The sequence below is a fragment of the Dryobates pubescens genome, chromosome 14, assembly GCF_014839835.1.
Source record: "Dryobates pubescens isolate bDryPub1 chromosome 14, bDryPub1.pri, whole genome shotgun sequence".
NCBI classification, from domain to species: domain Eukaryota; kingdom Metazoa; phylum Chordata; class Aves; order Piciformes; family Picidae; genus Dryobates; species Dryobates pubescens.
Genome location: NC_071625.1, coordinates 20,328,696 through 20,345,376, shown reverse-complemented (window position 1 = coordinate 20,345,376; position 16,681 = coordinate 20,328,696). Strand labels below are relative to the sequence as shown.

Below are 16,681 nucleotides of genomic sequence, written 5' to 3'. Positions count from 1 at the left end.
GTCAGTTACAGGTAGTTGTAGAAAGCAATCAGATCTCCCCTTAGCCTTCTCTTCTTCAGACTGAACAACCCCAGCTCTCCTGAACAGTCCAAAATCTGCTCTCTGGAAGTCATTGGTAGCAGTTTTACTGACCCTCCTTGCTTCACCATGAATTGAAAATTCTATCATTTTGTGATCAGTAAGTTCAAGATGACCTCTGATCACTACATCACCCACCAGTCTTCCTCTGTAAGCAGTAGGTCTAGTGAGGCACCTCCCCTGGTAGGCTTATTTACCAGCTGTGTCAGGAAGTTCTCTTCCACACACTCCAGGAACCTCTTTGGTTGTTTCTTCTCTGCTGTGTTGTATTTCCAGCAGACATCCAGTAAATTAAAGTCCCCCAGGAGAACAAGGGCTGGTGATTTGGAGACTTCTGTCAATCTCCTGTAGAATGCCTCATCAGCCTCCTCATCCCGGCTGGGTGGTTTGTAACAGGTGAACTCTTGTCTGTCTGCAGCAGACCCAGTGTCACATGTTCCCATGATCAGTGAAACTAAAATTCTGCTTGCAGCCCAAGCCCCTGAGCCACATGTTGATCAGCTGTGTTTTCCTGTTCCTTTCAATTGTCAGTACAGTCTTCCTTGACACTGCAGGTATTGGAGAAAACACTGCCGGTGCTTCCGATCCTTCAACCACTCACCCCAGCACCTTGAAGTCCTATTTAATTGGTTTTGCACTTCTGTACCTGAACCTCATTGCTTCCAACCTGTATCACCAGTAATGGATAATAATCAGAGGGCCATACCAGACTAGGGAGTTTCCTCTGACCTGTGGGATGAATCTGGTTGGCATATGGGGCCCTCTGTTCCACTTAGAAGGGAATCATATACAGCAATTACTCCCCTTTTATTCTTAACACAAGTAGTCCTAATGCATGGAGCTGGCTGAGTCACCCCAGGCAACCCCCTGAATGGACCTTAGTCTACTTTCTCTGTAGCCTGGCTCTGCAGTTCCAAAGCCCCTAACTGTTGTGCAAGGGCAACTGGGAAGGTGAGGGAGGCCTGTCTCCCTGAGCAGGGAGGTGTTTCCACTCCCCCCTGTCTTTTAGGTCTCCTCCTGTTGCCTGGTGGTAGGAGGGGAGAGGATCCTCTTGGCAAACCTCTCTGCTGCTTTTGCCTCAGGGTGTAGCTCTACCAGTCTATTTCTCTGTCACACTCCCTGACAGATTCACAATATTCACCATGATGGCATCTCTTGTTGTGGCCAGAGGTTTTGTACTTTTGTACAATGTCATTGCTAAATAACTACAATTTGCTTTTAGTGATTAATTTCCATTTTGCCTACAATCTGTTGTTCAGGACTCTACTGCAGTAGACAACAAATAAGCAAAAGATGCTAAGAAATTTCTGTTAGACATCCTGTGAACCAGGCATAAAAGAAGCAGAATATAAATGAAATTGAACAGAATCTCAATGATTTACTAATAGAGAAATTGTTCTGTTGTTCAGAGCAAAGATAGATAAAACCATGTAACATCTCAAAATTTAACTTCTGAAACATATTTTAATCATCATTAAGCATCACTTTCTCAAAGCACACTCTCAAATTTGAGTTTTAAGGCCAAATTCAGGTCTTGGAGTGATACACTGAAACCCTTCTAGTTAGCAGACTTACTAAAGAGAAGTTTTCCTGACTCACACCAAACATCTCGCCAGCCCAGTGTCTTGTCTTCAGCAGATAACAACACAGCATCTGTAGAAACATACTGACTACAAAAGATCTGTACAAAATGGTTTTCCCCTTAATGTGTCTTCTACTTCTGGTAAAGTGATGTTTCCTCTACCAAAGTCTTTATGAAGTTTTATCAGTCACTGACACATCCGTGCTCCATCAGTTTTACATGTCTCTCTTTTCATTCCTTTCTCTGCACAACATCAGGTGGCAACCAAATCCCACTGCTTTGTTGTGGGGCAGAAGGCATGTTTGTGCTTGAACTTTATTTCTGACTCTATTGTCTCTATACTGATGCCTTCAGCTCAGAGAAGGTGAAGTAATGCATTATCAGAAAGACCAAAAGTAGTTTTGCCCTACCAACACCAGAAATTTGGCACTGTGTTTTCCTTGTGTGTCTGGCCATGTAATTTCTCACTCCATTAGCCTGGTTCTGTCAAACACTGAATCCATTCAATGTGCAAACCTATGCTTCTCCACTTTGCATTGCAGAACTCACTTCTGCTTGGAGTTTCAAAGCGATCTGCAACCAAGATGTCATGAGAATAAAACAAATCTTTTTTGACCTTGCATCACTGTGGTACTACGTGATAGAGGAAAAATGTGTTATTTCCAATGGATAAGTAAGGAAAAAGGCATTTCACCTGTCCAATAAATGTTTCCATTCTACAGGGTCAAAATGTTCTTATGGGGACTTCTTACCAAAGACACTTCATTGGCTAGTAAATTATATCATGAAAAAAAATCCTGGGAAGTCCTTTCCTCACTTTTTTGACCTAGCCAAGTTTAGTATAGAAATTACTGCAACTTCCCCATCATTCTTGCAACCTGAAGAACATGTCATGCATAAAGTGTCTGAAACTGGTATTACCTGGTAGGGCTATGCTTTTCTCAGTGTCAGCTTTTAACATCACAAGAAGACTTTTTAAAAAATCAGAGATGATTAAGTCGTCTTGTTGCCATCTGTGCCAAAATCATGGGAAGAAGATTGGGAAGAAATAACAGAAAGGGACCTAGGGGTACTGATTGACAGCTGGCTGAACATGAGCCAGCAGTGTGCGCAGGTGGCCAAGAAGGCCAACGGCATCCTGGCTGGCATCAAGAATAGTGTGGCCAGCAGGAGCAGGGAAGTCATTCTGCCCCTGTACTCAGCACTGGTTAGGCCACACCTTGAGTACTGTGTCCAATTCTGGGCCCCTCAATTTAAGAAGGACATTGAGACTCTTGAATATGTCCAGAGAAGGGCAACAAGGCTGGGGAGAGTCCTCAAGCACAAGCCCTACAAAGAGAGGCTGAGGGAGCGGGGGTCGCTTAGCCTGGAGAAGAGGAGGCTCAGGGGAGACCTTCTTGCTCTCTACAACTACCTGAAGGGAGGTTGTAGCCAGGAGGGGGTTGGTCTCTTCTCCCAGACAATCAGCACCAGAACAAGAGGACACAGTCTCAAGCTGCACCAGGGGAAGTTTAGGCTGGAGGTGAAGAGACAGTTCTTCACTGAGAAAGTTGTTAGCCACTGGAATGTGCTGCCCAGGGAGGTGGTGGAGTCACCATCCCTGGAAGTGTTCAAGAGGGGATTGGACAACAAGGGGCACTTGTTGCCATGGTTTAATAGTCATGAGGTCTTGTGTGACAGGTTGGACTTGATGATCATTGAGGTCTTTTCCAATCTTGTTGATTCTATGATTCTATGATTTTATAGCTATGCTCTATCTGCAAGTGTAATAAGTTAATTACGCAAGGTGTTAGTCTATGGTTTTACATAGCTTGCTTAAAATATGTGAAAGGATTGTCCAATATTGGTGATTTATTTATCACAGAAAAGCAGATTATTACTTAAAACTAAATTAACTAATTGCTGTGCTTGTAATGTGCAGTTTCATTCAGGAGGGTCCATTAAGTTCATGTCTGTAACTAAGGTTGACTTCTCAGGTTCATGTTTTAGTTGGGTGAGAGCAACTTTTCTGGGGGTGTAGATATTTGTATTCGTACACAGTAATAATTTGCCCTTGGGCTTTTCAATATCTAAAAACTGTTGTTGTCCAAACAATCTTTTCTTCTAAGAAAACATAAGCAAAACCAGGACAGTGCTTCTGTCACAGGGTTTGTCATTTCAATATTTCCTCACATTGACATTTTTCTTACAACAAGTAAAGTCTAGATTGAGGAGCCTTTTGCCAGAGTGTACAACAAATTAAACCCTCATGTCCAGCACCAGAGAAATGATTTTGCAGATAGGGTAGTTTTAAGGCCATATTGTCCCCAGGGACCTTTTCCTCTTATTCCTTTTCTCCCCTTCATTGGTGAGCTAGTTTAAGATCATCTTCCATCTTTTCTTGGGTGCTAAAAATAGAGGTCAGCTCAATTGTCCCTTCACTGAAGGTTGTGCAGTGAGGCTTTTCTTACTCTGAATTTGAGCAGCCATAGTTGGTGAGTGCTTTTCTTTTCTCTGACAAATGTGGATTGCACATATTGCTCTCTAAACTACATATTTTGTAGTGTTTTGGTTTTTCTTTCTCAGTCCACAGGTCGTTACATCCCATTGAATGTGCGTGTACCGAGATTTGCATCCTGGTTTGACGCATATCTAGAAGTGGTTTAAGTGATGCCAGTGGCCAAAACTCACTTTCTCACTGTTTTTGTGTTGGGGTTTTGTTGTTGTTGCCTTTCTTTTTTTTCTTTTTTTCTTTTTTTCTTTTTTTAAGAGAATTTTAGCACTTGACTGTTCTTCCCAATTTATATAGCTCATACATTGTTTTCTGGAGGAAATTCTTCACTGAGAGTGTCATTGGAATGGGTTGCCCAGGGAGGTGGTGGAGTTGCCATCCCTGGAGGTGTTCAAGAGGGGATTGGATGTGGCACTTGGTGCCATGGTTTAGTCATGAAGTCTGTGGTGACAGGTTGGACTTGATGATCTTTGAGGTCTCTTCCAACCTTGGTGATTCTGTGATTCTGTGAAATAAAAGTAATCTTGGGAATCAACACTATGCAGACATTGCAGAATTGTGCTTCTTTCTGTGAGCAGTGCTCTTGATACCACTTTGGTTTCCTGATATTTCTGTGGACTGTTGACTTTCCTCAAGTCCAGAGTAGGTTGTTTGAAATTAAAATCCAGATTTTAAATCCACTCATTTAAAAAAGGCTAGTCTTGCTAAATCAAGCTTGTGACACTGTTTGAGATCACATTGTATATAACAAACTGTAGCTCTGAGGTGGTCGCCAGCCTACACTGAAGGATTCTTGGATCACTGGTAGCACAATCTTGGTTTGTAAGAGAGTTGTTCTAGACTGTCTAGTATCCATGGATCATACACAGGAGTGGTGCTGTCACTTTTTCTTAGAATCAGCCTAAGTCCAGCGTCAAACATGTGCTTCTGTTGTTATTTAGCTAATTAGTCTGAATACATTTGTCCAACCACCTTTGCACAGGCAATACTGAGTTCACATAATTCCTGGTACAAATAAATGCTGTCAGAAACACAAAGTGGGCAAGTAAGAAGTGACGTTCTGGAACCAAGGAAATAACATTTCTGATACATTTTAAGTCAAAGATTTTGCATGCAGGTAGTACTAAAAATCTGTGCTTAGCTGTTACACTGATTGTATGCTTGGAGGATAAAATAGAAGAACCTAAGCTGCTTCTCATCAGGTACCTGACTGTATTAAGTGCCTGGTGTAAGAGGGAGTAAACACAAAAGGTCAGATGCAATTGACTCTGACCCTTAGTTGCCTTCGTAGTCAATAAAGCTGCATCCATCCTGTTTTTCACATAATAAAAAACACATTATGGATTGTATCTGTTCCTAGTCCTGCAGCACTTGAAGGCCTGACTCCTGTCTGTCCCCTCAGCTGGCCAGAGTCTCCAGAAACAAAAAAAGTGTATTTCTGATACAGAGCCAAAAATGTGTCTGTACCAGCATGGGTGAGAGACAGAGCTCTTGGCTGGGGTCATATCACTATGCTTAATTTGCACGTTGAATTAACTAAGCCTCTCTCCGCCTGTTGCTGCTTGCTCTCTCCCATGACTGAGCTCAGTAGTGCTCCCTGGAGCAAAGATGAGGACTCTCTGAGGGGGACCACGAGTGCTGTTTCAGCTGAACAGGCCTCTTGTGGTTTTCTCAGAAGCGCTGTATGCATCACTTGTCCAATTTGAGGGCCAGTCTACCAGGACATAAGTGAACCCATCTGCACGACGGGTGCTATAAAAAGGCAGGTGAAGGCTATGTGGGTTATGTAGAACTGCTTCACAAACTAAAGAGGATGGAGCTCTTCCATCACAAGATGGACTCCATTCCACTTTGCACCCTTCTTTGCTGCTTTATTAGCATAGCAGCAGCCAATATATTTGGTAAGTACATTTGTTCTTTGCCCATGTCCAGTAGTGCTCCTGTGATCTTTGTGCTGCTCTGTTATTCTGATGGAGTATATCATTACACATTGCATATTTAGATAGGTATTGTGCGCTGTGCAAACTGAGTTTGAGCTCCAAGTTAAATACTAAGCTATAAAGATCTTTAAGTGGTCAGGGTTATCTGAGCTCTGTAGACCTGGATTTTGAGTTGGGGGTAAAAGAAAAAAACAAAAAAGAAGGATGTTTCAGGAAGAACAGTCTGGGTTACAGATGGAACTTGAGTAAGGAGGTACTGCAGGGATGTGAAGGTTCTAAGATTATATCTACTACTTGTATGTGCCATCATCCAGTTTGGACTTAAACTTTAAGATACTGGATAGTCTGAGAGCTGTCCCAGTTCTTCTGTATGAGTTTGATAGGCATGAACAACAAGCAATTTGAACCACTGAATTAATCTCTTTACCACTGTCCAGAGGGGTCTCCACACATCCCAGAAAAACTGACTCAGAGTCACATTTGAGATGAAAATGATGTCATTTGCCTACATGTGGATGTTCACAGCTGAGCTAAGCTAAAACGCCTTTACAGTCTCATGGAAATTTTCACGTGGGCTTAACTGGACACAGTAAAAACTCACAGAAACAGGAGTGATTGAGAGGTCTTGGGTGCATGGGAACCATCCGTGGTTAAAGAAGTTTCTGAGCTGCAAATTGTTAAAGGCTGAAAAGTATTCAGAATATTTATGATGTAATTGCACTGCTATGTGTGGTCACGCTCCAATCAAATACTGGATTAAGTGAACCATTGGTCTAAATTGCTGTAGCTAAGGTTTTGTTTGTGAGAAGTAGTTTTGTAGAATTAGTCAATGGAATTAAGAGCATGACATTCATCAGATCTTGAGGACAGGGTGAGTGTCAGATCAACTAATCTGTTCTGTTCTGTGAAAAGAACCTTTGAATTTCATCATTCTCCTTAAACAGCATCCAAGGTTGGTTCTGAATGGATTAAGAACTGAAGAGTTGACTGTTTTCATATTAGGCGGCTTCAGTAGTTGATCACTTGACCTGGTGAAAACTGAGAAATGCTCTTAATATGATTTAGTCTGATGCTAACTGCCAGACATTGATTCTTTTTAAGTCCTTCATGGGATTAATAAGAAATACCTCTCATTTGGTGGAATAGTGAGTGATTTAGTTTCAAGAAAGAATAAATAATGGTTATGGAAAAGAGCTCTTTTGTGGTGATAGGTGCAACTAACTCTAGGCAAAGTCCCCCAGGTACCAGAAAATGATAGCCATATCAGTACAGAACAGAGCTGAGACTAATTAAAGGCAGGTCTTGGAAAGGCTTCCATGAACATCTCTGTTGTGTGCTTATCCTGCAACTGCCTGCCCAGTGGGTTTGTTCAGTATCTCTCTGTGCTGTCCCATGCAGAAGTGTATAGAAAGAGCAATGGGGTAACAACCAAAGAGGACTTCAGAGCTTGGGACTATTACCATGCAGTTTTGACACTAACAGGGTTTTTATAAGAACAGAATTGTGGTGAACCCACCCTTATATGTTTACCTTCTTGCTGCTTTCAGAATATCAGACAGATTCCCAACCATTACGTCCATGTGAACTTCAGAGAGAAAAGGCATTTTCAGGAGAAGAAACCTATATTCCTCAATGCTCAGAAGATGGCCAGTTCAGGTAATTCATCCCTACTAATATTCTGCTGTTATGTGATGTCATATTTTGTTATTATTGAAAGCTGTAGCCTCTGTTTTGAAGCGTTTCCATATCAGTGGATGGGAGGGCAAGGAGTGCAAGAGACTTGAAGTTCCTTCATTGAGCCGTACTGCAGATGCAGTATCCCCTGAATCAATACCTTTTGCTGGAAATAATCTCTGGGTTAAGAGGTCAGTCTACAATTAATAGGCTATTTTGGCAGCATTATTTGCATGTTGAATACTTGGTGCAGGTTGTTATGTAATCTGTCTTCCTATGCATGTTCCTGGGGGCATGGTCTGTGATCAGTGTACCAGCCACCACAGCTGAGCCAAGATGACCTGGAGAATGTACCCATCCTGCTGTATGTGGCACAGCAGGTTTTCCTTCTCAAGGCACTAAAGGAGCTAAAAGGCACATGGAGAGCAGTGATTTAGGGAGCAGCAGGTTGCTTGAAGGTACAAGTTAAGGAGTTAAAGTGGAGGCAGAGTACAGGTTGTAATGTTCTCTACTATTGCCTTATTGTTGTTGCCTAGGGTGAGGGACCTTGATCATCCTGGATTTGGCTTAGAAAATGTGTGGTAAATCTCAAATAGTGAGAATCAGGATTCTGCCCAGCTTGCTTGCTTCCTGAATGACTTCAAGACATTTACATGCAATTCCTTAACACTTCAGAGAACTGCTAGAATTAAGAGCCCCCATTTCACCAGAAACACAGCCCTTTCTGATTCCATTATTTCTGGTGTTAAATTACTTGAACTTGCTTTGTGGTTTTGTGTATGTCCCACACTGACTGAGGACTCTGTCACTAACAAAATAAAATATGTTACTTGTGATCTCCCTCAGGACAGTTCAGTGCAGTAGGAATGGTCTTTCATGTTGGTGTGTGGATGAGAATGGCATTGAGGTACCTGGCAGTAAACAGAATGGATATCCTGTTTCTTGTAAGTCATACTTCCCCCTCCGCCCCTGCCATTGGGTAAAGAACTATTTAAATTTGAACTGCTCAAATCAAGAATAGGTTAATCCTAGACTTTGATGGGCTCTAGTTTGTTGTAATTTTCTGGATCTTTCTACTGGATATTCTGGAGTTTCTTCAGGGCTAATCATGGAAACCTGATACACCTGGATGATTTGTATTTATGAAAGTCACAATAATGTAAATTAGGAACAAAAGATAACTTGATGTATTAGCTTTTGAGTTGGAGAGCTTCAACCCCATCTGTTGTGGGTTTCATAAACTCAAGTCCATCGATGTCCTCATGTGATCTGTGTAGCAGATTCAGAACTTAGAGCACTGAGAAGACTCAGATGATTCAGTACCCAAGAAGTACCTTCTTCTAACAGTGCCCCTCTCTGGTATCACAGGTTTATCTTTTTGCCAGCTGCAAAAGCAGAGGATCCTGCTGAGCCGATACATCAATAGCAGTAGCATCTCCTACATCCCTCAGTGCCTGGATTCAGGGGCATTTGATGAAGTTCAGTGTGACACAAAGCTGGGTCAGTGCTGGTGTGTAGATCCAGAAGGAATGGAGATTTATGGCACCAGGCAGAGAGGAAAGCCAACACAGTGTGAGTAATATTCAACAAAATGGAGAGGTTTGTAGATTTGAAAGATTTGGTGTGAATTAAAGGTGCAGATCAGAACTTGGACACTGCAGCCTATACTTACCCTATACAAGTATAAGTGGTTAACTAAGGCATTTAAGTCTCTACTTTGTAGAATCATAGATTATCTCAAGTTAGAAGGATCATGAAGTCCAACTGCCTGATTCCCATAAGGATAATACAAAGCACCTAGGTGTTCCTGTTCAATGTAATGAATCTAAAACTCTTGCAAGCCATGGGGCAGCTATTCAGCTGCCCATGGGAAGTAAAACATCAATAAATATTACCTTTATTTCCCTTCAGGTCCAGGCAACTGTGAGATCCGAGACCGTCGCATTTTGCATGGGTTTGGGGAGAAGAGCCCACCACAGTGCTCAGCAGATGGAGATTTTCTGCCTGTCCAGTGCAAGTTTGTCAACACAACAGACATGATGTTTTTTGATCTCATTCATAGTTATAATAGGTAAGAGCACAGGCTTCTGAAACACAAAACCAATCCTGCACATTTCTTCAAGTCACTATCTTACTGCTTTTGGGTTTTTTTCACCACATAAAGCCCTTTTTCTATGACTACACATGATATTATTTTCTGTTAATGAAAGGACCAAGGGAAAAAACCCTTCTTCTTCTGGATTAAATTTTCTCATTTAGAAAAGAATTGGATAGTCCATCCTTGCAGTCTAATCAGTGTGTCCTTACACAGCAGGGAACACCATGTTGCAATATGTATTTGATAAAGGACTTTCCAGACAGACACACAAAAGCAAATGAGATAAATGTGCAAGGAACAGAGTAATTCAGATGTATATCTGATTCCATAAGGGAGATGAAAACAGGTGGACAGATGGACAAGTAGCAACTGCAATGAGCAAGTTCCATGTGACACTGGGAAACTCTTGTCCTTTTCAGCAGTGCCAGGATTGCTCACACAGGTGAACCAGAAAAGTGATGAAAGGGCTTGCTGACATACAACTGACTTTGGGTGATTGGAGAGGGTTGGATAAGACTTTAAAACTCTGGATCAGGTCCTTATCCATGGAAGCAAGAAGCTGTTGTCCTGTGGCAGAGCTGGGAAGCAAAGCTCAGGTGAAGAAGCAAAGGGAACTGCAGGGAGAGGCATTTGCTTTGGTGCAGATGTTCACACTATCCAGAGAATCCTTTTGGTTTCTCATGAAGTGCCATTATCTTGGCATCTCAGTCAATACATTTCTCTGATAGAGGATAGTGAAGTGAATGTAATGTCGTGTTCTGACTTGGCTCTGTAGTAGCTAAGGCATTGTATTGTCAATGTCAGTTTTACTGTTCTGAGGATTTTCTTTTTAATTTAAGCAAACCAGAAAGGCAGTCACAAATGCACAGTGCAAATTTGTCAGAGACTTGGGAGAGGTCGTTCTGGCAAGAGCAAAATATTCTGGTTGTTTCATTTGGCCAGTGAAGTGAAAATTCTGAAAGAGCAATTGCAGAGGAGAAGGCAATGCTTTAAATTTACTTTTTAAAAAACTCCACTGGGAGATTTGTCTGCAAAGACCTGCAAAAATTTGGCTTCTTTTGGGTGTGCATCATGTAATTAATCACAGCAGGATCATTTTACTACCAGCTGTGCACCTTTCTAATTATGACCATTGACTTAATGCTTTGCCATCATATCTGAGTCTCTTAGATCATTAATATATTTATTGTCATGTTATTCTTGCCTGAAATGTCATTATCCTGTTCCATAAAGAGGAGCCCAGAATATGGAGTTGAAGGGATGAGTTCCACAGCAAATGAATATTGCAGGACAGGGATTTAAACCTGTGTTTTGTGTTCACATGGCACCAGTGGAGCAACTGTCTTTGGTTCCACAGACTGATTTTTGAAATCTAGACATGTCACTCTAACTTTCTTCCCAAGTGTTTCCTCTACACCTTCATAAATATTACAGAATAAATCACCATGTTAAAATCCCCCCAAACCTGAGAAATTCAGAAACTTAGAGCTTCCCAAAATGAAGACTTGTGTAAAGAAAGACAACCCCAAATTTCCTGACAGCTTGGCTGCTGGTTTTTATACAGATTGTGCCCAGGTGGTATTAAAATGAGCAGCCATGTAGAAAGCCTTGTAGGTGATTTATGGGAATGATCAAAATTGCAAAAGTCAAGGAAGATCATTTTACTTTCTTGCTGTGTTTTTCATCAGACTGAAGGTCCTATGTTGGTGTCTTTATCCCAGCTCAGTGGAGGTTCTGTCCTATTAAGTGTGATTTCATTGCTAATGGAAAAAACCCAGACAAACATAATTTGGTTTTCTCCTTCTGTTTCTGAATAATCAATGAGAAATGCAGCTATAACTTGAGCTGCATGTATGAAACATAGGAGGGGTGACTTGCACACTTGCTCTTAGTTTAGTTGTCTTTGCTGGAAGCCAAAAGCAGAGACTCCCAGATTGAAGAAAAGCTCAACAACCTTGCATTTATTTACTTTACCATATTTTTAAGTCTGAACATTCTTGATGAAACACATAGATACACTATAAATTTATCCATAACTTAAATGTAGTCATCTTTGCTTCAGCTGTTGTTTTGTACTGGGGCTGATAGATGAGGTCCTCTGTGTGATCACTACTTATCTAGAGGGCTATGATTGAGAAGAGTCTGAGAAAAGAAGCATTAGAAAGTGAGTTTTCCAAGTAAGGTGAGAAAAGTTCTGCTCTCTTGATTGTGTGGGACTAATTTATATCTGTACTTTATTTAGATGTACTTTCAACCTAGAACAAAAATAACCAAAATGACAGGATACGACTACACATCGGCCCTATATAATTATGCATGTGACTTCTGCCGTGTTTCTTAGGAGCACTACAAACTGTGCTAGAGCAGCCCTGAGGCTGCAGGAGGGTGGCACTGGAATTGAGGCTGGTCATAGTACCAGTTTCAGAGGGTTGTTGTAAAATGCCTTGATGCGCTGACTTTTTCTCCCCAGATGACCAGGATGTAAGCCACTACAATTCGTACTGCTAAAATATAGTAAAAAATGAATTTGTTTAGTTCTCTGAGTCTCTTGAGAAGAAAACTCCACTTTCTTGTTGGTAGATTTCCCAAATAAGCCACATGCAGCTGGGATACCAAGCTTTTATTGTATTTCAGGGTACGAGTATGTGTCTGTAAAATAATATGACTGGTTTTGGAACTTGGCACTTTGAATATAGAAAAAAACCTCATTCTCTGTTTGCTTGGAGGGTCTGTCAGTTAAGATCACATTTATTATGGCTTTGTTTTTCCAATTCTGATCCTATTAAGTTTCCTTCCTAAACCATTTCTTTTCTGGAATCTGTCTATTGTCACACCTAGAGCATTATACATGAAACTAGCATCTCTTGGGTCCAGAAGTAAGAGTCAATCCTACTTGTAATATGTTAAACCCCACTTCTCCCTAATCTGCTGGGCCATGCTCTGAAAATGGAAAATATTAGTGAGGTTTTTATCAGCTGCTGTGCAGAATTCAGTGCAGAAAGTGTATGTAGCATGTAAGGAAGAGGAAGCAACCTGTTTGTTTAGGCACTCTGCCATCCTGTGCAGATTTGTGGAAGGAGCTACTGAGTGGGTGTTGGAATAGAATTAAGCCAGCGTTGGTCTATTTTACACTCTCTGACAGGCTTTTGAAGATGAGAATAGAAATCAAAATGAGTGTTGGATGCTGAGAATCTCATTAGGAAGGGTCAGAAATCTGTCTGAAAGGTGATTGTCCTGAGTTTGTGTTAAAAAAAAAATACTTTTAGGAGACTCATTAGCCTGCTGAAACACCGGTCTGGATCATATCAGAGCCTGGTTGCCACAGGGAGACCAAGGGGTTTTGTAACAAATTTGGGAATGAAACACAGGTGATGATTTGTTGTTTTTGATGAGCCTTCCTGAACTCTTCACAGAGGGCTACTTTTCCTTCCAGGCTCCCAAAGGCTTTCCAAACATTCAGCTCCTTGCGGGAGACATTTCCAGAGGTCTCTGGGTACTGTTACTGTGCAGACAGCCTGGGGAGAGAGTTAGCAGACACTGGTAAGTACACTCTGGCATCTCATCCTTTAACTTGAGTGACTTCAATTTCCCAAGGGAAAGGACAGGTAGGAGACTCTCAGTCTTCAGATTCATTAGGGACTTCAATTTAATTCTTAGAATAATTAAGACCACTGTGACCAGTGCAGTGTCCATGGGAAGGTCTGGAGCTCACTAGTGAAATCCTACCCTTACAAGTAGCTCTTCAGCTACTTGTGGATTTACTACCTGGGCGCTAATCCTGTTCTTTTGGGGATGATGGAATAGGATTTCTGAACGTCCACCTCTCCATACACTAGAAAACTGCATCAATGCAGTTTGGGGTTTCTCCAGTATAGGCTCACATTTGGCCCATTTAGAGGGTTGCCTTTCTTTCTCTTGACAGGCTTCCAGTTCTGTTACTCTGGTGTAAAGCAGGTGACTTCTGTCTCAAAACCAGTCTGTGTGATGAAAGTCTCTCTTTCTCAGGCTTGGAACTGCTGCTTGATGAAGTCTATGACACAGTTTTCTCTGCACTGGAGCCCAGTCGCACATTCACAGAGACTACCATCTACCGGATCCTGCAGAGACGGTTCCTGGGGGTCCAGTTAGCTACCTCTGGCAAGTTCAGATGTAAGTAGCACCTGAGTGATGCCCTGTAAATAAGATGGCAATTTTGGAGCTTGCATGGGACAGCTGTCACAGAAAGCAAATAGTATCACAGTTCCAGTGTAAGAATCAAGGTCTCTGAGTTGCAGTTGGCTTTTAGCCTCTGGGTTGTACATTCATAACAGCAGATTGTATCTGTAATCTGATCAGCACTTTCTTATGTACTTGAAGTTCTCATTAGTTGAAATCCCATGAACTTTCTATATCTCTTCCCCTGATACTATAGAGATGAAGCTGATCATTTATGAAATTAAAGACCTGAGAAAGTGCTCCCTAATGTATGTTGGTACAGTCAGAAACATGAATGATCTTACTCTGACCACAGTTCACTCAGTCCTCAGGAGGCTACACAAGAGTTTGTAGTGCCAGAAGACTGAACTTCTGGATCTGCCCTTGGGTCCGTTCCCTCTCCCATCAGGGAAGGCAAATGGAGAGAAAGCTTCTTTGCATACAGGCAGTAAATTCTGTGGGATGGGAGATCAAGTATCTCCTCCCCTCTCCTCTCCTACACCAGAGTCCAAGAGAATTGTCTTGGCTTAGCAGAGTTTGAGCCCCTTCATCCTCCCAACCAAATTCCTCTGACATTGCTGTCTGACACTCACTAAGGAATTACATCACCAGAGATACTAAGAAGATACAGATGTAAGTCTTCTGGCCACATATTTAAGTGCTGTTTTTCTGTTTCTGGGTCACGCTGATCATTATGGGGAGTCTTTCCTCCTCCCTTGCACAGTGCTGTGGAGTAAGTTCTGTTAGCAGAGACGAATCTGTAGCAGCCACAAGGTGGAGATGTGACCACGTTCACCAGCTGCTGCTGCGGACTTCGTGGGTGACTTCCCAGCTCTCACGCTGCCACCTTAAGCCGCGCATGTTAGGGAAATTGTCAGACTCCCTGGATGAGCAGGTTGCTCTGATGTGATGCTTTTGCTGCCTCAGCCTGGTAGCTGAGTGTAGCTGGAAAGCTCTTGACGATGAGCAGTGTTTAGGCTGTAGGACTGTAGGTTTATATTAACAATCAAAATTTCTCTTCGGAGGTTGCAGTCTAGAACTGGAGAGATCGTAACTCAGAAGAGTTGCTTTATGGTGTTTTAGCTTCTCTGCCATCAAGACCAGTTTTACAGGAATAGAATCTTCAGATCCCTGTGGAGGGAAACAAAGAAACTGAGTGGACCCAACCCAGATCTTCACATTTGAGTACTCATGCTTTTGCTCTCTACAGAAGTTTTGATGTTTGTCTTTGTCTTAGTCTCCCAAGATGCACATCTGTCTCTGTTGTCTAGCTCTGTATTTTCACTAAGGGCCAGAGCTCACCTAGCTTCCAGCATTGCTCCCTCAGAGGCATGCTGCAACTCTGCATAGATGTGACTGTGACTGAGAAGAGTGTTGAGGCTTTATTTTCTGTTTAGTTTTCAGAATGAATGCCTATAAAAAGTAAAATACCCTGGAGCCAACACTCCAGGGGAAAAATGGATGGTGGATTTGCTTTTTGGGCTGCTACTTGAAGTGTCACTGAAAACAGTCAGGAAACTAAACTTTTGTTTGTTTGTTTCCTTCCCCCTCCCAAAGAGGCAGGCAATGGGATCAAGCAGAAATGGCTCTGAAACTTTAAGCTTTTCCTCCATGACACATACTGCTTTTCTTCCAGGCCCGTCCAAGTGCGAGGTTGAGCGGTATGCAGCCCTGCGTTACCAGCACGCCTACGTTCCATCTTGTGATGCTGATGGGGGCTACACACCACTGCAGTGTCAGCAGGGAGGGCAGTGCTGGTGTGTGGACACCAAAGGGCAAGAGGTCCAGGGCACAAAGAAAAGAGGACAACCCCCAGCCTGTGGTATGTATGAGGTCTGGAAAAGGAAAAATAGCACATCTCTTGGTGTCTTTAGAAAGAAAGCCAAAGGACCAGTTCACTTCTCAGCTCTAACAGATTCTGGTGTTCAAAAATCGAGCTCAAAAATCCTCCCTGGGGTTAAGAGTTGCATTCTAGCATTCAAATAAATTACTAAATACAATATTCCTTTTATTTTCCTTTATGACCTTTCTTTAGCCTTTCAGTTTTGCGTACCAGCAAGGCTTTTCTTTGCAGCCATGATGTCTCTTGACTCCAGGAGGTGGGGCATTAAGACAGTATATCTGAGATAATATAAGGAAACCAGGGATTGTGGTTTGGGATTTTGCTTTCTTCCTTTGGTGAAATGCTGCAGAATTTCTTAGGCATCTCTCATCCTCAGTATTTTTCCCCATCCCTGTCTCTGTATATTTGGCCATGAAAATTGTAAAACGCAGTAAAAAATGTCCCAAACAACTCAGAAAAGCTGTATGGGTTTGGGCTTTCAGAGCTTCCATGAAGAATACACCATCAAATCAGTGCCCCAAATGGAAATGACAGCAGAAATGTCCAAGGGCCGGAGGGGAGGAGGAAACTTAGAAAACTTCACTTTGAAGTGTGCTACCTAACTGTTCAGGATTGTGCTGGAGGGCTGGGGCACAGGGTCTAAACATGGGGGCCACATTCAAGGAAGGCAATTGCTCTGTCTCCTGACACAATCTTAGCATGGAGATAGAGAAGGAGAAACCTGCCCTGGGTGTCATGGCTCCAAGTCACTCAGAGTGCTCTGGGCATAGACTTACTGTGA

The 16,681-nt window shown here is 42.2% G+C and overlaps 1 protein-coding gene across 1 annotated transcript in view; it reads left to right on the top strand.

Moving 5' to 3' along the window:
- Positions 1-5,985: 5,985 nt before the first annotated feature.
- TG (thyroglobulin) overlaps positions 5,986-16,681 on the top strand; it is a 135,102-nt gene continuing 124,406 nt past the window's right edge. Inside the window, exons 1-8 of the mRNA XM_054167162.1 lie at positions 5,986-6,052; positions 7,639-7,747; positions 8,612-8,709; positions 9,134-9,337; positions 9,677-9,836; positions 13,297-13,403; positions 13,869-14,012; positions 15,694-15,879. Coding sequence (XP_054023137.1) covers positions 5,986-6,052; positions 7,639-7,747; positions 8,612-8,709; positions 9,134-9,337; positions 9,677-9,836; positions 13,297-13,403; positions 13,869-14,012; positions 15,694-15,879 — 1,075 coding nt within the window. The remainder of the gene's footprint in view (positions 6,053-7,638; positions 7,748-8,611; positions 8,710-9,133; positions 9,338-9,676; positions 9,837-13,296; positions 13,404-13,868; positions 14,013-15,693; positions 15,880-16,681) is intronic.